This window comes from Corvus brachyrhynchos, unplaced genomic scaffold (assembly GCF_000691975.1).
Source record: "Corvus brachyrhynchos isolate BGI_N302 unplaced genomic scaffold, ASM69197v1 scaffold164, whole genome shotgun sequence".
Lineage (NCBI taxonomy): Eukaryota > Metazoa > Chordata > Aves > Passeriformes > Corvidae > Corvus > Corvus brachyrhynchos.
In genome coordinates this window covers 74,636-95,662 of record NW_008237426.1, presented here as the reverse complement: position 1 = coordinate 95,662, position 21,027 = coordinate 74,636, and the positions used below count along the sequence as shown (strand labels likewise).

At 53.5% G+C, this 21,027-nt stretch overlaps 1 protein-coding gene across 2 annotated transcripts in view; it reads left to right on the top strand.

The window, feature by feature from the left end:
* SHF (Src homology 2 domain containing F) overlaps positions 1-15,007 on the top strand; it is a 17,592-nt gene extending 2,585 nt beyond the window's left edge. The window contains exons 2-7 of one of the 2 annotated variants that reach the window (XM_017731096.1): positions 4,427-4,556; positions 5,535-5,744; positions 7,262-7,399; positions 10,221-10,392; positions 10,697-10,816; positions 13,936-15,007. In XM_017731096.1, coding sequence (XP_017586585.1) covers positions 4,505-4,556; positions 5,535-5,744; positions 7,262-7,399; positions 10,221-10,392; positions 10,697-10,816; positions 13,936-14,122 — 879 coding nt within the window. In that variant the 5' untranslated portion in view covers positions 4,427-4,504 and the 3' untranslated portion in view covers positions 14,123-15,007. Of the gene's footprint in view, positions 1-4,426; positions 4,557-5,534; positions 5,745-7,261; positions 7,400-10,220; positions 10,393-10,696; positions 10,817-13,935 lie in introns of those variants that run through there. The other variant, XM_008631246.2, reaches the window with a different exon arrangement.
* Positions 15,008-21,027: the final 6,020 nt, after the last annotated feature.

The following is a 21,027-nucleotide window of genomic DNA, read 5'->3' as shown; positions in this document are numbered from 1 at the left end:
CCTGTGTGGTTCACCTGAGCCAGGTGGATACCCTGGAGATGTCTTCCCTGCCGTGTTTGGATTAGGCACAAGGAGCAACGCCACTGGGATGCAGCGGGGAGAGATGTGATGAGGGACCTTCTGCTGCCTGCACCCCAGGTGTGCTTGAGGATGGGCTTGGGGATCTGCCTGAGGACATCTTTGTCCTGTGCCCACCGGGACCAGTCTCTGCTGTTCTTGCTGGGAGTGCAGGGTCAGTGCTGCAGGGTGTGGGAACAGCCTGTCAGGAAGCTCTTGGGTGTGTGTCTTTCCTGTGAGAGCCTCCTCGAACTGAGTCATCTTATGTGATGCTGATGCCGTGCTGTCCGTCCCGCATGCCCTCCTCCTGTGCCACGGGTGCAGCCCTAGGCTCCCTGCCTGGGCATGCCGTGCCCCATGGGGCTGTGGACCAGACCCTTCTGGGAAGGTCAGTGTTGTATTTGTTTTTGGGTTTGGCTTCAGTGTCTGCCAAAAGCCAAGCTGCCAGATGTGTAAAACTGGAGGAATTTTGCACCTGACAGAATGAAATGAGTTTGCTCAGTTTAACCAATCTTCTGAGGAGACCCCAAATGCACTTTATCTCCAGGGTGAGAAACTTGTTTTTAAGGTGGAGGATCTCCCCAGGAATGCTCTGCAAACCTCTGTGTAGAGTGGAACATCTTGTTGTGACATAAGGTGGTGGCAGGTAGAATGTTTCTGGGCAAGATGAGACAAAGAACTCAGCTCTGCCCTGGGACTTTGGTGTCAGAACTGTGAATGCTCTTGAAGAGCTGTGATCTGTCACCTTCACTAGTGGGCAGCATAAAAGCTGTTTGATTGCGAGAACCCAGTGATGATCTGGTTCTTTGCATTAATTTTGTTTTGACTTTCTTTTTTTTCCCCTTACAGTTGGCATGTATAATAGAGCGAGACAAGCTTTGGTGCTGCAGCAGGGATTTGGGATTTGCATTGCCATGGCAGATAAATACATGAAAAACAGTCATGCTCAAGCAGGATATGTGTCCAGGTGCCAGTGGTGCTTGGCTGCTCCCTGAAGGACTGGTCTGCACCAAGAGCTGCCCTGGGATGGTGGCTTTGCATGTCAGGCTTTGCTTTGCACCCAAATTATTTCAAGTCTAGCAAAGCTTGTGCTGTGTATGAGCAGGAGATGCCTCCATAGCCATGTGGTGGGATCAGCAGGTGGTGAGCAGCTCCCTCAGCAACATGGAACATGAGCAAAGCATGGAAATGCCTGGCCTTTGACCAGAGTGTGGGGGCTTAGGCAACCCCTGGGAGCTGCCCTGCCAGCGGCTGTGGCCCTCTCCTGCTCTGGGGAGCAGCCGTTTGCCCTGTGGCTGCTGCTGAGAGCCCTGCATGGCTCATCAAGTCCAGTACTCAGATTAGGAAATGTCAGAGATGCAGTTTCCTGAGCAACTGTAATATGGCCTCATGTTCAAGGGCATTAGGATGTGCCCGGGAATTGCATGATCTCTGCTGTTTGCCCCATTCCAGGCACTGGCTGGAGCCTCCAGTCCCTCAGTCAAGCACATTTTTGTGTGCTTGCTTGTGCACCCTGAGGTTGTGATGCTCCTGGAGGCTGTAATTACCTCCCCACCTTTTCCGCGGCTCTCTGCTGTAATATCTAACCATTTAAAAAACAAATGGGTTTGTGTTCTCATCACCCTACAGTTGGGAGATCTTGCTCCTTCTCCTTGAGGCAGTGGAGAAGCAAACTAGTGTGGCAAATTCCCCCCAAACTCAAGTAGCTTGCCTCTAATCCAAGGCCTTTTCTCTGCGTCCAAGCTGAGCCCAGCAAACCACATTCTCTGTCAACAATCTCTGCTGAGTGCCACTGCACCCTTCTGCAGGCAAAATACCCAGTTTTTTGGGTCTTGACAGTGACCTGTTAGGATTCTCCACTATCTTCTGCTTTCTAGACCTGGAGGCATCTGAGTGGAGGCCACTCTGTGAGCCTGCTGGAGCTTGTGTGTTCCCCCCGGGATGCCAGACCTAAACACGAGGAAATACAGTTGGAAATAAGGTTGGGCTTGATGATCTTGGAGGTCTTTTCCAGCCTTAATTATTCTATGACAGTGACCACTGCATGCAGGGAAGCCTCTCGGCCCTGTCTGAAGCTGCTATGTGTGTATGGGGCAGAGGGAGGGTCCAGGACTGGGTCTGCGCTTGTCTAGGAAATGTGGTTTGTGGCAGGTCTAAATGTGGTCAGGTTGGGCTTGGGGCCAGAGGAACAGACAACTAACCCCAGGAGGGTCAGCAGACTGCATTTCACAGCTCCCCAGCATGCTTGGAGCCATGAGAGCTCTGCACAGGGTGAGCATTGGACATGGCACTGCCCGTCCACCCACCCTGCCTGTCGAGCCGGTGCATTTGTGTGTGTGGGGACACTGCCAGCATGCCCATGCCTCTATTGTCATGAGCACGTGTGTGAAGATGCTGCTGCTGTCACAGGACTGTCACAGATGTGGAGGTGCAGCAGGAGCTCTGTGCAGCTTTCGAGGCATGGGAGAGGCCGTGGGATCTCCCGGCTGTTTGGAGCGGCTTCACTGAGATCTCGCAGACAGCAAGTGGGAAGCAGGTCCTGGTTGACCAAGCAGCTGTAAAAGTCACCAGCGACTTGCATTTGCCCTGGGGAATTTTGCCCTGGTGGCGGCAAGCAAAGGGCTGCAGACCCCTGGGCTCAGCACTGCCTCTTCATGTCCCCAGTGCCTGACAGGGCCTGAGCAATGCTATGTCACCCCTTGGATGATGGAGGTAAGAGCAGATTGCAAAGCCAGGGGCTGGCTGCTCCTGCTGCCCTGTCCTGGCTCTCTGCCCCATGCCTGGGGTGGAGACAGTACTCTGACACTGTCTGTCCTCTGCTGCCTTGCCAAGGGGTGAGAGCATCTGCAGCTCCCATGTTTGAACCCTATTTTACTCCTCTGGGGTGGTTGGGATTTGGTCTGAGGATGATCAGCTACTCGCTCATGCCCTGGCATGGAGGGACCAGGCTTGGAGGGCTGACCCAGTTCCCCATGCATTGGCTGCCCATGGAGGTGGGACATTTAGGGAGGAGATGGTGAGCCAGGTGCAGAGAGCCATGTGCCTCCTGTAGCTCATAGGGATGCCAAGTCTTGGGACTGCACGGAGGTGTTTACAGTTCCAGTTCCTGTTCCCTTTTCCTGCTGGGTTTTGCTGTTACAGGCCATTGTTGGGCGTTTTGCACAGGAAGGAGGGAGAAGTGTTTTGTTTTAAGCCGGTTTTTGGAGCTGCAGAGGAATGTGTGAGCAGCCGTGGTCTCTGTGGCTGGCCAGGAGCAGGGGCAGTGTGTAGTGGTGATGATGGAGCCTGGCACTGGGTGGGATTAGACAGCTGCCACACCATGCTTGGGACATTTGGTTCTTGCTGTGGGACATCTCCATAGCCCATGTTGTGGTAGCAAACCCCCCCAAGCCAGGGGTTTGCGTCCTGGTAGGTGAGCAGACCCTGGTAAGGTGCTTGGGTACACTTAATTGCTGCTGGAAATATTGCCTGGCCCTACTTTGGGAGCAGGCTGTGTGGCTGGAGGGTGGGATGTACAGCTCCAGGCTTCCTGGGGACTGCAGTGTTGTGTGATGGAGTGCTCTGGCTGGGAAGCTGCTGAGGTGCTAGAGCAGGCATGTGGTTCCAGTGCTGGAGGGGATTGAGCTCTGGGACATGCCCCATATCCTACTGCAGGATCCTCTCCTTCTCACTAGTAAGTGCAAATCTCAGGAATTTAGTGCTGACCCTGTGACATGGCACTTGAGAAGCTCCTGGTTCTGCTTCCTGGAGAAAGGCTCTGTCTTGTCTTACTTAACTTAGAATGTGTCTGGGGATGCTTTGGAGGCCTGGGAAGGAGTGGAGAGGAAGCCATAGGCTGTTCTTAGCCCTTTTGTTAGAAAATACCTTCAAATGAGTGCACAGGAGCCCTGGAAAATAACCAGCAAGTTCCTAGTCATGCCAGTGCCAGCTGACACCCTTCTTTTGGGATCTGTGCCCCTTCTCCACATTGGGAAAGGAAATGTGGCTGTGTGCAGGAGAGCATCTGTGTGCCATGGAGGGTATGGCACTGCTGGCAGCCCTGCGCCGCAGTGGGGACCCGGCCAGGACATGTGTGTGGGTGCTGACAGTGCTGAGCCTGATGGTGAGGGAGGGGCAGGTCTGCCTTCTGCTCTGCTTGGCTCCATCCCAGCTTTTGGGACAAAGGCTGGAGCGTTTCCATGGCCGAGTGCCGGTGCCTGGAAAGCTGTCAGCTGCCAGCACCTGCTCTGCAGGGCTGCCATGATGCAGGTTTGGGCTGTCAGTGGCCGCTCTGGCTGCTGCTGGAAGAGCTCGTGGGGAGCTCTGCCTTCCACCTCCCAGTAAAGGCAGAGAATGCCCTAACTCTTTTCCTAATCTTCCCCTCTTCCAGCTGGCTGTCCTGGAGGACTACGCAGATCCCTTTGATGCGGCACAGGTGGCAGGTAGCCAGGCAGGGCTGGAGAAGGTGATGGAGAATGACGGATATATGGAGCCGTATGAAGCCCAGAAGATGATGGCTGGTAAGGTGGAAGGCTTCATGCAAAGGCCACTCTTTACACCTCTGGTCCCCAAGTTTGGTGGCCGCTGTACTCTGTTCCTTGCAGCCTGTGACAGCATTGGCTCCCCCAGACAAGGCAAACCAGGGCAATGGCTGTGGTGGGGGACAGCGATTTTACAGGCAAATTTTCCCAGCTTCAGCCTTGTGCTCTGGGTTTGCCAGAGCACTCAAAGACTGTCTGAGCACTACAGGCACATCTCTCCCTGCGATGCTGTCCCCCAGGACTCCCAATTGCCAGGCTGAGCCAGGAGGGACCTGACATTGCATGCATCTGGCTTAAAAGTAAGATGGATGTGGGACCTATTTAATTCAATTAGGACTGGGCCAGAACATGCTGTGTCTGCTGCAGCAGCAGGGTCCCCTGTGGGCCTGTCTGGGGCTGGAAAACTGGCAAGCTGGGAGCATGTGCTCCTGAAGGCAGTGCTCAGAGTCACCATGGTGGCTTGTGTGCTCCAGGCTCTGGCTCTGCTTTGTGGTTTTCATGGAGCGAGTGGTTTCTGGAAAGCTCATGTGGCTTTTTGAAGTAGACCATTATATTTCTTGGAAAAACCAGCAAACAGTGGAGACGCTGCTTGTGCCTGTGGGAGAGACTATGTTTTTGCTTGAGGGAAGGGCGTTTTATTAAACTGGCCACTCTGGGTCTCCAGGGGAGAAACCCAGCCTCACTGCTTGCAGGAAATCAGGCTTGGGGGGTACTTCTGTCCCCACTGACCCCGTTTTGCCGGGCTGCCCAGGAAGGGGGGGTGTGGTACTGTGGGGATCTTGGTGCTGCCGAGCAGCTCTCCCACTTCTGGCAGCTGCTTGCTGTCTCCTCCTCTGCTGATGCTCCCTACCCCATTTTACCCATGGGTGACATTGAGCCCTGTCATCTACCACGGTTTTGGGGACCATGGCTGTGTTGGGCAGAAGGCTCATGGTCTTTTCCCTCTTCTCCTGCTAGAGATCCGCCAGAAGGGCTTACGGGAGGCTCCCGCCCGGCCGCTGCACCTCTACGACACTCCTTATGAGCCTGTGCTGGACATGGACAGTGACTGCCCAGCTTGCCCCCGGCCCAGGGAGTCCCGGCTGCCCGAGGATGATGAGCGGCCGCCAGAGGAATATGACCAGCCCTGGGAGTGGAAGAAGGAGCGGATCTCCAAAGCCTTTGCAGGTGAGTGATGGGAGCAGCCATAAAGCAAACAACACTTTTTGTGAAACTGGATCCTTGGGGTCAGTAATGTTGGCCTCTGCATTTCCATGGCTCAGGGAGTGCTTGTGTTCTTGCAAAAGCTGTTTGTCTGAGCAGGGAGCCAGGCTGGACAGAGTGATGGATAGAGCTGCCTTGGTCATCTGTCCAACACCTGTCTCCTGTTGCCTCTTCCCTGCTCTGACCAATCACAGCCTCTGGTGCAAATTAGCACCCCCAACCTTGGGTTACCGGGGTCGGTTCAACCCTGGGCTCAAGCAGATACCTCCATCCTCAGGGCAGGAGGATGCCCAAGGAGCCTTCGTCCAGGCTTCGTCCAGCCCCCCGACCTATTTATCTGTGCTGCGGGATCGATTGTGTTTGTGTTTGGTAATGAGGAAATCCATGCTGTGCATTAGCGCTGGCTCCTTGCCAGTGCTGGCTAATTGCCACGCTCTTATCTAGGATGCATTTTAATTGCAGCATTGTGTGTCTGTGCTGCAGTTGGCACTGAGGGTGCTCAGGCTGGTGGCACTGTGTGGAGATGATGGCAGAGAGAGATGTGAAAATTTGAGGTTGGAGAGTGGTTCACCTTTTGGGTTTGGGCACTGCGAGCTGGAGATTGGTGTGCTGGGCTCAGCGCCACAGTGCCTACTTGTGCTTGGGGCCACCAGGTCCCCCAGCACCCTGTTCTGAGGATTCGGCGTGTCGGGCTCCATCTTGGAACAGTGTGTACTGCTGGGCTGGGTTTGTGCTTCGGTGTCTGTGCTCTGGATGAGCCACCTTGCTTGATATCCCTGGGTGGAGGTGGTGTGTTCACAGGTCTGGCTCACATGTGGATGCATGTGAGCGCTGCCCAGCGTGCTTCAGGCCTGCTCCAAGTCCCAAGGGAGTTAGGCTGCTGTTCCCTGGGCCACGCTGGGACCTGCTGCCTGTTTTTTTCTGAAGCCAGAGCAGGTCCTGCTGTGTCTCGTGGGGTGTTTTTTCTCTCCAGTGATGCCAAAATATCTCTGCTGTCCCATTCCCCCTTTGGGGGTCCATGGGACCCCTGCTGATGGACAGCTGGTACTGGCACAAGGCTGCAGCCCACTGCTGCCTGGCAGGGGAATGTGGACGCTGTGGGTGGCTGGGAGACACCTAGGGCAAGACAGGCAGGACAGATGGCAATGGAATGTTCGGCCAAGGCCCCCAGACAAGTATGTGGAATAGGGTGATTGCAGGCTCCCCCATACCCTAGAGAGGGTTGGCTGGAAAACCTGATGAAGGAGCAGGGTCTCTCCATTGGGAATGTGCCCCACCTCAGGCCTGTCCTTGCTTGGTGCTATGGAGGGGATGAGATGGCCAAGCTGGTGTAGGGCTCCTGGGAATTTAGTCCTCAGGTCTTTTCCCCCACAACTGCTCTCCTTCTCCATGGACCTCTGGTGTTGCTGATGGTTTTTTCTAAGCCCTTTCTTTCTGTCTCTTTCTCTCTCTTTCCCACACCCTCCCCACCCCCCATCCAGTTGAAATCAAGGTCATTAAAGACCTGCCATGGCCCCCACCGGTGGGACAGCTCGACAGCGGTGAAAGCCCCCCGGATGGGGAGGCTGGTGCCCCCATCCCTCTGCAGCACAGCCAGCACAGCTACGAAGACGCCAATGGTGGGTCTCGCGTGACAGCGGTGTGTCCGGGGGGGCTGTGGCCAGTGCTTGCTGTGACCCTGGCCCACTGCGATGCCTCGGAGCTTGCCCAGTGCACTGCCAGACACGACCCTCCTCCTCTGCCCTCCTGCAGCTCCTCCTGGCCCCCTCAGTTGTCATGTGCTGGACACCAGGTGTTTGTCCTGCTGCACCTTCCTGCTACGAAGAGGCACCAGCTCTTTGCAGCAGTGGAGCTGCTCCAGGGGATTATTCTGTGGCGGAGTCATTACTGTCCCTTTTGTTCTCTCCTCTTTGCCTCCAAATTCCCAACATTTGATGGCTGCTTTTAAGGTCTTCTTGACAATTGCACTGAGTGTTTAGCTGATGTTTTCTTGCGACTTTTAATACCCAGGTCCCTTACAGGTGTGCTAGCAGCTAATTCAGATCCCAGTGCTGAAGATGGGGCTGATTTTTTCCCCTCTTCATCATTTAGCACTGCTCCATTTCCTCTGCTGTTTTATTACCTTGCTGTTAGTGTCAGGAGGTCCCTGTGGATTCTCCACTCTTGCTTTTGCTATCCTGAGCAGCCAAATCTCCCAGGTACACTTTGTCATCTCAGGTTTGCCTTGTTGTGAAGCCTTTTTTGTGTGTGCTGAGCACAGAGCCCCTGGGTAAATCCCCTTTGGATGCTGCTGGCAGTCTCGCTTATGAAAGCCAAATATTGCTGCTTCTCTTTTAACCCTTTATTGATATTTTAAGGACCTTGCTCTTATGCTGTGGTGAATTAGGATTTTGCCAAGAGCAGTAGGTGGGGGGATTTTGTGGAAAGCCATGACTGAGTTGTTAGCAGTGGGGAACTGGGATGCAAGCTGTGCCCTTTCTTGTGCAGTGGCATGCCGTGCCTTCCCCACTAACACTGCCCAGGTGGGCACTGCAACATGCCAGGTACAGATACCTGATTTCCTTATCTGCAGTTACCCAGATCCCTGCAGAGCTTCATAAGATAAAGCCAGAGTGGCCTTTGCTGCTTCCCGGGTGGGTTTGAGCACAGGCTGCAGGTGATGGCTTGTTTTGGTGCTGATGGTGGGGGCACTTGAGAATGAAGTGGCTGCTCTGAGGGCTTTGTTGGGGACTTCCCAAAACCGTAGGGATGCTGCAGGCTGAGATCAGTTCTCAAGAAGAAAGGTCTTGACAGGTGGGAACTTTCTGATCCTCTTCCTGCAATGAATGCACGTGTCAAGAAAAATTAATCTCTTTGCTATGCAGCCTCTTCTTTTCCCCCATCATTTATTATGCCCACAGTCACTCTGACATGCATCTTGCTCCTGATGAATACATCAGTTTGTCATTTTTCCTGGATTTAGCAACACAGAGTCTCTTTTTTCTCTCTGACTTGCCTTGCTTTGTTATGTTAAGTTTATCTTGCCAGAGTTTTGTCTCATTTTCTACTTCCCGTGTCTTGGGGTGACTTGAACGTCTTGAAGGATGTCTTCTTCCTCCTAAGGGCTTGTTTTTAATATCCTGTTTAATCATGCACATGCCTCTGCCTCCCTCTTGACAGGTGCAATGCATTACTTTTGAGCCTGTAACGCAATGACTTTGTGCCGCCAGCAAACACTTGGGCTGTTTGATTGTCTAGCTTTTAACAATTGCCCCAATTTTTTAAGGTGATGAGTTGAAATTGAAGCCTGGGCGTGATGTACAAAGGCGAGCATGGTTAGTGAAAAGCCAGAGCACCGCAGAGGCAGGGCTTGTCAAGTCGTAGTGCTGAGTACCTCCTCCCTGAGCTGCTGCTTATGGTGGTTTAAGCCATGCTAAGCTGCAGAGGATTTTGGCTGGGCTTGCTTTTGGCTGCCTTCCCCTCCTTGCAGTGCTGGGGGGGCTGGAGTCCTGCTCACCTGCATAGCGTGTGGACAAGGTGTCACTCAAACATCCTGCCTTAGAGGATGCCCTGCTAGAGAGGAAAACATCCCTCTGGCTATTTTTTGCCTCCCCCTCCAGCAGCCAGGAAGCATGGAGAGAAGTTGTCCTGTCTGGGGCATTCCAGTAGTCCTGGGAGCTGTGATTCCTGGGCTCGGCCACCTCTGGGGTGACTGTGCTGCCATGGTATCAGCCCCTGGCAGCCCCACACTGTGGCAGCTCTGCCTGATCGATAAGTAATTTGTGCAAGGGGGTTGGCGGTACAGGGAGCAATAATGAACTCTTGGGAGGAGGGAGAAACAATATTGTTAACGCTGAAATCATCCTGCACGGAAATAACAGGCGGTGGGAGGCCAGGTCCCCAGGGCATGGCTTGGTCAATCCCCCATGCTCGTGGCCATGGCTGGGCTGGTGACAGGCAAGTGGCAGTGCCCGGGGAGGTATCTGCAGTCAAAATATCCCCTTCCCACCTCAGGGAATTGTTTTTTCACCCCATGTTTATTTGTGCCAGCAGAAATGTGTCCATTGGTTCCAAACTGACTGCTTCCTTTAGCTCCATCTATCCCCTCTTCTTTTTTTTAAATCTAATTTTTTCCTCTGAGATTGGGGAACCTCTTCTTGCTGCATCTCACTTAACTCTCTACCACAGCCACCAAATGTGTTTTTGCATTAGCAAAACCTCCTGAGCTTTTGAAACCTCCCTGGAAATGTCTTCCATGGGTTCAGCTACTGGCTCCAGGCCTGGCATGGTGGGGACCCAGCCTGGGCACTGCAGTGATCAGCAGCCCAAGAGCTGCCCTGCTCTTGCTTAGAGCAGGGGGATGGGGCACTGTTGAGGGGACCCAGCGTGATGTAAGTGGCTCTGGCTCTTCCTGCTGGAGAAAGTTAGGATCCCAGCCTGTGATGCATGTCTGTTTTGCAGGTCCCACGGAGGGGCTGGGGTATGGCCGCACCTCGCCCTGCAGGGAGGAGAAAGCCAGGGCTGCCCTCAGGCATGGCTCCAGCAGCCTCAAGAGCACAAAGACGCTGACCACTGAGCCTGGCCCCTTTGTTGGGGAGAGGATTGACCCTGCCCTGCCCCTGGAGAGCCAATGGTGAGTCCCGCCTGCCCAGAGTGGCTGCCCAACCCCTCCAGCTGCACTAGGAAGCCCTGTGGTCACACCATGAGGAGCCCTGGGGCAGACTTGCTTCTTTCTTTCTTCCTTGTCCCCACACTTCAGCCTGTTTGTCCCTGCCCCTTGTCTCCCAGCCCCAGTGGTGCCACCCTCTTCCCTCTTCCTGAATGTGGCTGCAGTCCCCGGGGAGGTGCCGGGGGCTGGCACTGCTGCTGCCCCAGGGCACAGCCCTTCCTATGGTGTCTGCTCTGTGCCCAGCACAGCCCATCCCTCTCCCCTCCAGCTGGTACCACGGAGCCATCAGCCGGACAGACGCAGAGACACTGCTGAGGCTGTGCAAGGAGGCCAGTTACCTGGTGCGCAACAGCGAGACCAGCAAGAATGACTTCTCCCTCTCCTTGAAGTGAGTGAACCTGGCGGGGCTGGGGGGGTGTGGACCCACAGCAGGGGTGACCCGGTGCCATAGGTGGGTGCCCCAACTGAATTGTGCCCATGCTAATTGGGTAATTGTGAGATGACCATGGGTGGTCAGAAATGGCTGCAGTATGAAGTCCACACTTTTCTGTGGTGTGGCACAGGTTTCTGGTTTGATGTCTGGGAAAAAACATCTCTCAGGAAGGCTTGGAGATCTGGAGGCCCACTGCTCTTCCTTGGCAGTGCTAACAATCCCTTAGATGGATCAAATGATGTGCCTCAGTGCCCAGTCAAATGTGTCTGGTTACAACTTCCAGCTCTGCCTTCTTGTTCCCCCTTTTTTTGTAGCTTAGTTTCATGGGAAAAGAAAGTTTGTGCGAGCCCACTGTTGATGGAAATGGGGGTACCCATCCTTGCCTCCCCAACCCACAGATCCATTGCTCAGCTGTAGAGAGGGCTTTACCCTGCTCTGATTTGCCAGTAGGGAAACCTCATCCCCACAGCACAGCTTGGTTTATGCTTGGGTTTTTTTGGGGAATCTTTACATACTCCCCAGTTTTCCAGATTCCCTGAATGCCAAAATTGCATGAAGCATCTTTGCATGTGTTCTGACAGGGGGGAACTGCCCACAGCTCCTCATCCAGCTCTTTCCTGGCTCTTGGGGCAGTGTGAAAATCAAAGCTGTTACTTTCTGAAGATGATGATGGATGAGCAAATACCTTCTTGCTCTTCTGCTGGACAGCTATATTAGCTCTGTTCCTGCCAGATGGGAAACAAGTATTTATGGAGCACTTCAGCTGTCTCTGCCCAACAACAGGCCCTGTAACCCTACACTTTTCACAGTATAGTTTGGGTTTCCCCAGTGGTCTCTCTACCTGCACTGCTCCCTGCAGATTTCAGCCTTCTGTTTATTTCCCAGTGGCACAATTGTGAATTAGATTGCTCTGTCTCTCTCCATATTTTTTTTCACTCTTTTTGTTGCCTTCAGCACCAAACCAGGGCAGGAGTTCTGCTGAAAATACTCTTTCTTCCTTCTCCACATAGAGATTTCAGATCATCCAACAAACCCTTCTGGAAGAGTTCCCTCCTTTCCCTTTTTTTTTTGTCAGAATTTTTACTGATGCTTTAGTTTTCTCAGTGCTTTTTCCTTGCCCTAGCTTGTGAGCCGTTTTGGAACAACAGCTTGTTCTGGTTGGTGAACTGCATTTGAGGCTGCGAGAGGTCTCACCATCACCTTGTGAGTGGCATTAGTCAGCACGTGTGTTGGAGAGCCTGGGAGGTGCCATTCCATCACCAAAGGTGGCTTTCCATCACCTCTCCACAAGCCAGTCACCTGTTTCTTAGTGTTTTTTCCCTTACTTCTTGCCACCATCCTTAGCTTTATGGCAAAATCCTCCTCTCAGATGGCATGGTGTGCAGCAGTCACACCCACCTTCTCCAGTCCATCCAGGAGTTGCTCGGGCGTTGCCTTCCTTGCAGAGTTTGCAGAGAACTCACAGCCCTGAGAGCAGGATTTTTACTCCATTGCCTTTCTCTGCAGAGCCTGTTCAAGGAAAAATCCCCTGGGATGCTTTTTATAGAGCTGTAAGCTGGCTGTCTGCAGCTCTCTCTATTATTTTTTTTTTAACTTTGTTTTTTTTTTTTTCCTTGAGGAAGGAGGCACAGCTAAGGAGATGGTCTGAAAAGCATTCCAATGCTGACCTGAAGTTCTTTGGTGTTTCTTTAAAGGAAAATATGCACAAGAGAGAGCAGCCAGGAGGAGGTCAGGTAGCTGGAAGGATTTAACCTTGCTGTGACAATCCTGGCTGGTCCCCCACTGCCTGTCATGGACAGGGTCATGTCATTGCCTCAGATGCTTGGAGAGTGGGTCCCTCCTGGTTTGTGCCTCCATGAGAGTGGCTGAGGCCACACTGCAAAGCTTTGGGTTCTTCCTTGTGCCTGTCAAGGTGCTCAGCAGGAGCACCACCCACCCCTTGTCCTGGCTGCTGGTGTTTGCAGCCTGTTCCCTCAGTCATCGCTCCAGGGATGCGATCTCATCGCATCCCTGAGCTTGTGACAAAGACCTGTGGAGCAATTTGGGCAAAACACAACCAGTATCATCTCTCCATGGTCCCATGTGGCAGTGCTCCGGTTCCCTGCCACAGGGACACAGGACACGGCCAAGCTATTGCTTTTCCTCGGCCCCTGGTGGGGGGCTGTAGCTGACTCCCAGGACAGCTGGCTCTTTGCTTCTGTCTCTAAATGGATTTCAAACCCATTCTAGTAATGCAGCTGGGCTGTCCATTATGGCCCACCTCCAGCTGGGGGGATGGGGCCAGGCTGTGCAGCACTAGAAGCGGCTCAGCATCACTGATGAGGTCCTGTCTGCTTTTAAGTCATCAATATTTTGCCATAATGTGCATTCCAGACACTGCAGACAGGCTGTGGCTCTCCTCGGAGACGCAAATTAATAGCAACAGGGCCATTAGTCCGCCACTTGGAATCAGCATTTGTGGCAGGATCTGCCTGCACAGCTTGGCGTGGCTTGGTGCCCGTGCTGTGCTGGGAAATGGCCTCACTACGCTGAGTGGATTTTATGGAGCCTGCAGCGGTGGCGTGGGGAGAGGGGGAAGGAGAAAATCCTTTGGCTGTGGGCCACAGGAGAAAAACCTGGTTTGCCATGGCGAGGCTGGAGATCTGGGAGCTGAAGTCCTGGGAGCTGAGGGGCTCCTGTGAGAGCCAATGGTTGCAAAAGGGGCATTGTCACATGCAAGGAGCAAAAGCCACTACCCCTCCATGACCCTACAGCAAGTGCCCCTGCTGCCCTTACCTTGGTGATGCCTTTCCTGCCCACACACACCCCAGATGGGTCCTGCACACCCCGTTGCATGGCCGTGCTCCCCAAAGGGTCACAGTGCAGTGTGGTTGGCCATGTCCCTCCTTTGTCCTGTGGGCTTTGTTGGAGTCGGCCAGGAGCAGGATGGTGCAGGCAGGGCCATGGCTGCAGAGAGGAGCCAGCAGTGTCCCCCTCAGCTGCAGAGGCAAACTGCCTGTTGTCGGGGGGTCAGGAGCTGAGGGGAGGCTGGGGCCAACTGTACCCCCTAACCCTGTCTTGATCTGTCCTTGCAGGAGCAGCCAGGGCTTCATGCACATGAAACTGTCCCGGACGCAGGAAAACAAGTACGTGCTGGGTCAGCACAGCCCGCCCTTCGACAGCGTGCCGGAGATCATCCATCACTACGCCAGCCGCAAGCTGCCCATCAAGGGGGCTGAGCACATGTCCTTGCTTTACCCAGTGGCCATCCGTACCCTATAGTACTCACTCCCACGAGCCAGGCTTAAGGCTGGGTGCACCCAAAACTGGCCTATCTGCAGGGCTGAGCGCCACCGTGATGAGGATGGGCTCCAGACCATCAGCCCACAAGCAGCTCGCTGGGCACGGCCAGTGCTGTTGGGGATTGCTGCAGCCAGGCCCCTTGTCCTGCTCTTCTAGGGGCTCCCATGCACTGGTTTGCCTGCTGGCACGGCACTGGAAGGACCCCCTATGCGAAGAGCTGAGCGGGGCTCGCCGGCTGTCCACACCTGCCTCCAGGCAGAGCTTGGGATGCCAGGACTGGGGCTGGGACCTTGGAGAGTCCAGGGAGGGGGGGCAGTGTATGTGAGTACGGGGATAAATCATCTGGTAGCAGGCCTGAGGTGCCTCCATGAGGGTGCCCATGAGAGACAAAACGGCTGTGCCCACAGGTAAGAAGGCTCGCAGGGGTGAGCAGAACCTCCCTGGGGCCAGCGAGGCACGCAGGGGCCCAGGCAGGCTGCCCTCACCTGCACTGGTGCTCAGTACTCACTGCCATCCTTTGCCAAATGTAAATAGTGACCGGCCTCGGCTGTGTGTGCAGCACCACTGCCTAATAAAGCGGTGCATGGTTGCCTCCTGCTCCATGGGACTGTGTGCCCACATCCCACCGCAAGTGGGGGATCAGTGTGGCAAAACAGCCGGAAGCTTTTAAGTGAATTGATTTTCCCTGCTCCCTTGCGTACACTGACACCAGCATGCCCGTCCAGCCAGTTCACTCCTCTGAGACACAGGGGACAAAGGATGCTGGTGCTCATGTCCTTGCCATATCTTTGAGACCCTTTGTGGGCAGTGATGAGCTGATTTTGGACTTGCCTGTTACTCCGTATAGAAGGGGGTGCTCTTTGGGATCTTTTGCCTTCTTGTTTTCCTTCATCTCTCGTAAATCTTAGGCAAAATCCCTGAATTTCAGAGAGCTCCTGATCTCCTCTGAGAATTTACTGGCTCCAGTCCTGTTCTTTGTCTTCCTGACACCTTGTCTTTGGGCCAGCTTGCTCCTCTTTTTTTGGCTGAAGTTCTCTCTGGTGCTCTGTACTGTTTCATGCATACCTTGCCTTTTAACCTTGTTCCTGGTGTTGCTCCTGTACCCATGCACTTACATTTCCTGTATCCGTGCTTCAGCCTAAACTCCATCCTGCTGTTGCTCCCCAGCAGCACATTCCCTTTCCCCTCTGCTCCATGGATGGGAATGACAGCAGCAAATTCACTGCTGGACCAGCAAAACATTTTCTGTAAGTGGAGCAAAGCCCTCAGGCATCGGTGGGATGAGTTAGCAGTGGCTTGATGAAGGCTTTGTGAAAAAGCATCATCCTCCCCTCTGCCTGCTGCCAGGAAGAAGCTGTTCCTCCTGGTTGCTGTGGGGGACTGAGGTGATTGATGGGATTGTGAGGACCTTGTGTGAGTGAGCGCTGCAGCCACTGCAGGAACCTTGCTCTGCCATCCGAGGCTCTGGGGTTTTTCAGACTCTATCTTAGCTGAGGGGTGGCTGCCCTGCACAGTTTTGAGCTGCTGTGGGGGCCATGAGGCATGGCCAGTGTGGTCTGTGAATGCACCCCGCGGTTGGGAGCCTGCAGAACTGCGCTAGCTTGTTCCAGGATGCCTCAGCCTCTGCCACTCCTTAAAAGGCAGCGGATTGAGTTGGTCGGTGTCTCCTTACAGCCCACTTGGCTGCTGGCAGTTCTGGCTGCCTCTCTCCATCCCAGGGAGGCGTTTTGTCCAGTGGGGATGGAGGTGAGTCTAGTGAGAGAGCTTTTCTCCCAGAGCCTGCAGGAAGGGCTGGAGATGCAGAAATCTGCACAGATGCTGCTGTGTGCCCTTTCTGCACTTGGAAGGTTTTAAGTACTATTTAGCAGCCCTGCTGTCCCCTGATGGCTCCAGTGAAGAGCTCATCACGGGGGATCCTCTGCCTTCTTGGAGGCTGTGAGTGGGAAAGAAGAGGCTTCTTGTGTCCGTGCAGCTCCCCACGTAGTGTGGGGCTGTTTTCTTGAGGAACTGTGTCAGGGAGCAAACTGCCTGGGAGCCAGTGCTGGCTGTGCAGCCTTATGGTGAAACCTTGCCCAAGCAGCCTGGCTCCATCTCAGGAGCATCCCTGCTTGAGCACAGGGATGAGAGGAATGAGACCTGTGTGCATTGCACCAGCTCCCCAGAACCAGTCATGGACCAGCAGGACTGCCCTGCAGCTCCGCTGTGTGTCCAAGTGCTTCAGGAAAGTGGCTCTTGATCATTGCTGTGGGAGTTACATCCCGCCTGAGCCCCTTCTTCTCCAGGCTAAAGAAGTGAAATTCCCTTGTTCTGCCCCTGACCATCCTCAGCAGGACTCTCTGACTCTCTTCATGTACTTGGAAATCGTATCCAAGTGGGGTCTCACTAATGCCAGATACAGGGAAATAACCCCTTCCTTTGTCCTGACCACCAAAAATATGTTTCCAGTTCTGGCATCCTCAGTGATAGAATGTGAACAGCAGGTCCCCAGAAAATTTGAACTGAATTTCTCTTCAAAGGGTATTTTAGTGCTGCCTTTGCCGTCCTGTGACTGAAGTGAGCATTGTTTGGGAATGAGGTGGGTGAGGGCAGGCATCCACCAGGGCTAGAGAGGTGACAGGGATCCCCATTCATGAGAACGCTAATCCCCAGGAGGGACAAGGGCGTGAGCAACCTTATGTGGTTTTGAGGTTAACCCTGTTGGGAGCATAAAGTTTGACCAAAGACCTTTGTTTGTAATAATTCCCAATCCACTTGTCCAGCAATCCCCTGTGTTTTCCGAACTGCCTGTGTTCTGTGTCCCTCCTCCCAGTAAGTGAAACAGCTCTGTCATTCATCGCCGGTTGCTAGTCCCTCACTAAGCCCTCCATAATTGCCAGGCTGGTTTAGCATACTGCAGGTCCTGATAATGAAGGAAGGAAGTTTGTTTTGTAATTGGATTAGCACTGTTGGGAACAGCTCATGCACAGTGTCACGGCTGAGCTGGTGTGGCCCCGGCCTTGTGCCGCTCTGACTGGTTGTGGCTCTGCCTGGGGCTGTATTACCCCTCCACAGGACTTCACTGCCCAAAATGATGCTCACAGGGCTGTCTCCCATGCAGACAGGCGGAAGGAGTTCAGGCTGTTCAGCCTGGAGAGGACAAGACTCCAGGGAGACCTTAAAAACCCCTTCCAGTGCTTACAGGGCACAGAGCTGCAGAGGGACTTTGGACAAGGGCCTGGAGTGACAAGATGAGGCAGTGGTTTCAAACTGAAAGAGGGCAGGTTTAAATGAGATAGGAAAAAATTCTTGGCTGTGAGGGTGGTGAGGCCCTGGCACAGGGTGCCCAGAGCAGCTGTGGCTGCCCCTGGATCCCTGGAAGTGTCCAAGGCCAGGTTGGACAGGGCTTGGAGCAACCTGGTTTAGTGGAAGGTGTCCCTGCCTATGGCAGGGGGGTGGGACATGATGAGGTTTAATGTCCCTTCCAATCCAAACCATTCTGTGATTCTATGAAAAGATGTAGTTTTGCAGGATGGAGGCAACCAAGAGGGATAAAAGACTGATGGAGGGCAGAATTGGAGCTTGCCCACCTGGGAAGCTGGGGTGTGTTCACTGACTTCCGTCCCTAATGTCTCCCACCTGGTGGAAATGAAGCTCTTTGGTTAGTGCCAAGCCTCACATCACCTATCCCAGCACAAGTCATCAAGGCTCCTGAGTACCTCAGAGGTTGGAGAGAACTAGCAAATGATCCTTGTGGGACTGGGTTAAACCTTCACATTGTTTAGGGTGTGCTCCGTCATCCATGCCCCCTTCCTGCCCCTCTGGCCTGGAGAAGTTCCCTGAAGCCCAAGCCTAGTGATTAGTTTGAAACCCCAGCCCTAGCAGGGATGCTTAATTACTTGAGTGTCCCTGAGAATGCTGTGCCCTGTGTTTTGCCTCCAACCACAGCAATCTGCAGGAGGATCAGATAATAGCTCAGCTGCCAGAGTTCAGAGCAAAGGAGAAAAATTTGTTCCTGATCCTTGCAGGCTGCCAGTGGAATGTGCAGGGTAGCACATACATAGCACACATGTGCACTGGCACAGACATGGCCCAGCTGAATGCCTCCTCTCCAATCTTCTCTTAAAGACCAAATGATTTACCCAAGGGACAAGTTTCAGCTTCTGACTTGGAGACCAGCCTCACTCAGTCCCTTCAGTACTGTTCCTAGCATCCTTCCAGCCACTTTCTTGCTCCTGGTGTCCTGTTTGAAAATTGTCCCAAGACATCTCTTCTTGTATGCCTCCACCTAATTTTGAGTCTACACCTGTGAATAGTTCTCTCCTTTTCCATGCACAGTTTTGGAGGCCTGTCTCCAAACCAGCATGCTCAGGCACATAGAAGGGGAAATTGTTTTAAGCTAAAGGAACATCGATTTAGATTAGATACAAGAAGATTTTTACAGTGTGGGTGGTGAAACCCTGATACAGGTTGCTCAGAGAGGTGGTGGAGATCCCATGTGTGGAAGCGTTCAAGGCCACATTGGACAGGGCTTGGAGCAACCTGATCTAACTGAAGATGTCCCTGCTCACAATAGGAGGTTGGACTAGAAGGCCTATAAAGGTCCCTTCTGACCCAAACCTAGGATTCTATGATCTTCCAGGTGAGACCATCCCAGTGCCTTGCTAGTGATGTGGCTGTGTCCCTCCCCAAAACACATCCCAGGCATGATGATTCCACACTCCCAGCCCTGCATTTCTTGCTATTAACATTAGTGGGGTCATCCCAAGACTGGGGTGGGGAACAGTGCTGGAAGCTGCTCAGAGACATCCCTTTAACATAGCCCAGCATTTACTTGGTTAGCTGGTTCCTCCTCTTGCTAAATCCATACCCATGACTTCCAGCATTGGAAATTGGTTCATACTGGGTGCAAGTCAAACTTCTTCCTTAAATCTAACCAGGCTAAATTATCATAAAAGATAGAATCATAAAATCATAGAATGGTTTGGGTTGGAAGGCACCTTAAAGCTCATCTTGTTCCAGCTCTCTGTCATGGGCAGGGACACCTGCATTCTCTGTCCTTCCCATCTCGCTCAGCTCGATGACCTGCACAGCCACCAGTCTTTCTCTTAATTTTCACCCTGAACATGTGTGTGCTATCTTTTTCTCCATTAAATGGCAGGCCCTGACCTGCGCCTGTGTGGGACTGGCAGGCTTGCTGCATGTCCCCTCTTCCTGTCCTGTGCCTTGCTGTGCATCCACAGTGTGCTGTGATTTACTGCCTGAGCGCAGCATCGCAGCTCCTGCCCACAGTTACCTCTGCACATTCACAGCACGTCTGGCTTTGGTGTGCTCGCTCTGACCGTGCTCAGCATGTCCTGGTTGATGGGGAAGGCTCGTGCATCTCTTTGCCTCCATGTAGGGCGATGTCTGAGCAACCCCCAGCTCTTTCTGGTAACTCACTCTAAGGATTGCAGGCTCTCTGCTGCACCTAACTCCCTTTTCCTTCCACACATGCAGGTTATCAGAGCCTCCCCTGCTCCCATCTGCTCAGCCCCTCTCGTAACCATGTCCTGCAAGGGCTGAGATGCAGCCTGGCATCAACATCCTGGGCTGTCCTGGCTCATCCTTCTCTGGAAACCACGGACTGAGTGCTGACTGAGTTTTAAAGTCCTGCTAGAGGTAATGGAGGGTGTCTGGCAGGCAGCAAGACCCAGGGTCCTGCTCAGTGTCATTTAAGCCAGAGTCCCAGTTGCCACCCGCACTGCAGCTCCAGTAACTGAGGCCTTCTCAGGGGAAGTGTATGGATTCCCAAGGACTTCCTCTACTGACCTGTTGGATTGGGAGAGCAAAAGGGAGAAACTGAGATATCAGAGCCCCCAGAAATGCTTCAGAGAAAACCTTGAAGTCCAGAGGAGAGGATTGTCACTCCAAGTCACAGACTAGGCCCATCCAGGCTTACACCAAGAAATGTGGGGAAGGTGTGGCACAGCTGTGGGCTATGAAGGAAGCATGGGAGGGACAGGGTCTCCTGTCCCTTGTCCTGGGAAGGTCTCCAGCCCTGTTTGTGATGCTGGTGACCACAGCGTGCAGGGAGAGCTGCCAGCTGGAACAGACTGGGGCTGGGAAGGAGGGAGGTACAAGCTGAGACTTCTCCAGCTTTTTGTACAGAAGGCAGTTCGTGGGGTTTTGTTTGTTTGTTTGTTTGTTTTTTCCCAGAGAAGTGCTGAGCTAAAAACCATCTTCCTCACTTCTGTTGTGAGTTGTAGCTGAGCTCTCATGTGCCACAGGCTGGGGGAGGTAGTTTATGTGGGACCAGGTCTGGAGACTGCACCACCCACATGATGAGGGCTCTTGCACTTGCACTCGACTTCCAGCCTGTCCCAAAGGAAGTGGCACATCATATACCAGAACAGGCAAGAGAGCAAGCACAGGGATGTTTTTCAGCGCCTTCTGCATCACAGACCCTGTACTCCCTGCTCAGCTGAGGGTCCCTCTGAAAATCCAACTTTTGGGACACCCTTAGGCTCTGTGGCTTTGGCATTGGCATTGGCAGCCCTGCAGACAGCACAGTAATTTGTGCTGGCAGCAGCTGCTCCTACTCAAAACCCAGCCATAATTGTTCTTGCTGGGCTGGTCCTGCTTGGGGCCATAAGGAGCAAGATCCTTCTTTTATCGTCATCCATCTCATTCCTGTCTTGGCAGCTGCAGTAAATGTCTGTCAGCAAGGCCATCAGGGCACAAGGTCGGGTCAGCTGTGGCAGGGGATGATTTTGACAGACTCACAGGTTGCTTGGGATGTGGAGTGGGAGCACTTTTCTCCTGTGGCTTGGTGTAGGGATGGGATGGGGTCTCTCATGGCAGTGCTGGGGGGACACGGTGACCCCTCTGTTCTGCTCTCCATTAGCAGCGCAGCTCCGGGGTCTGTG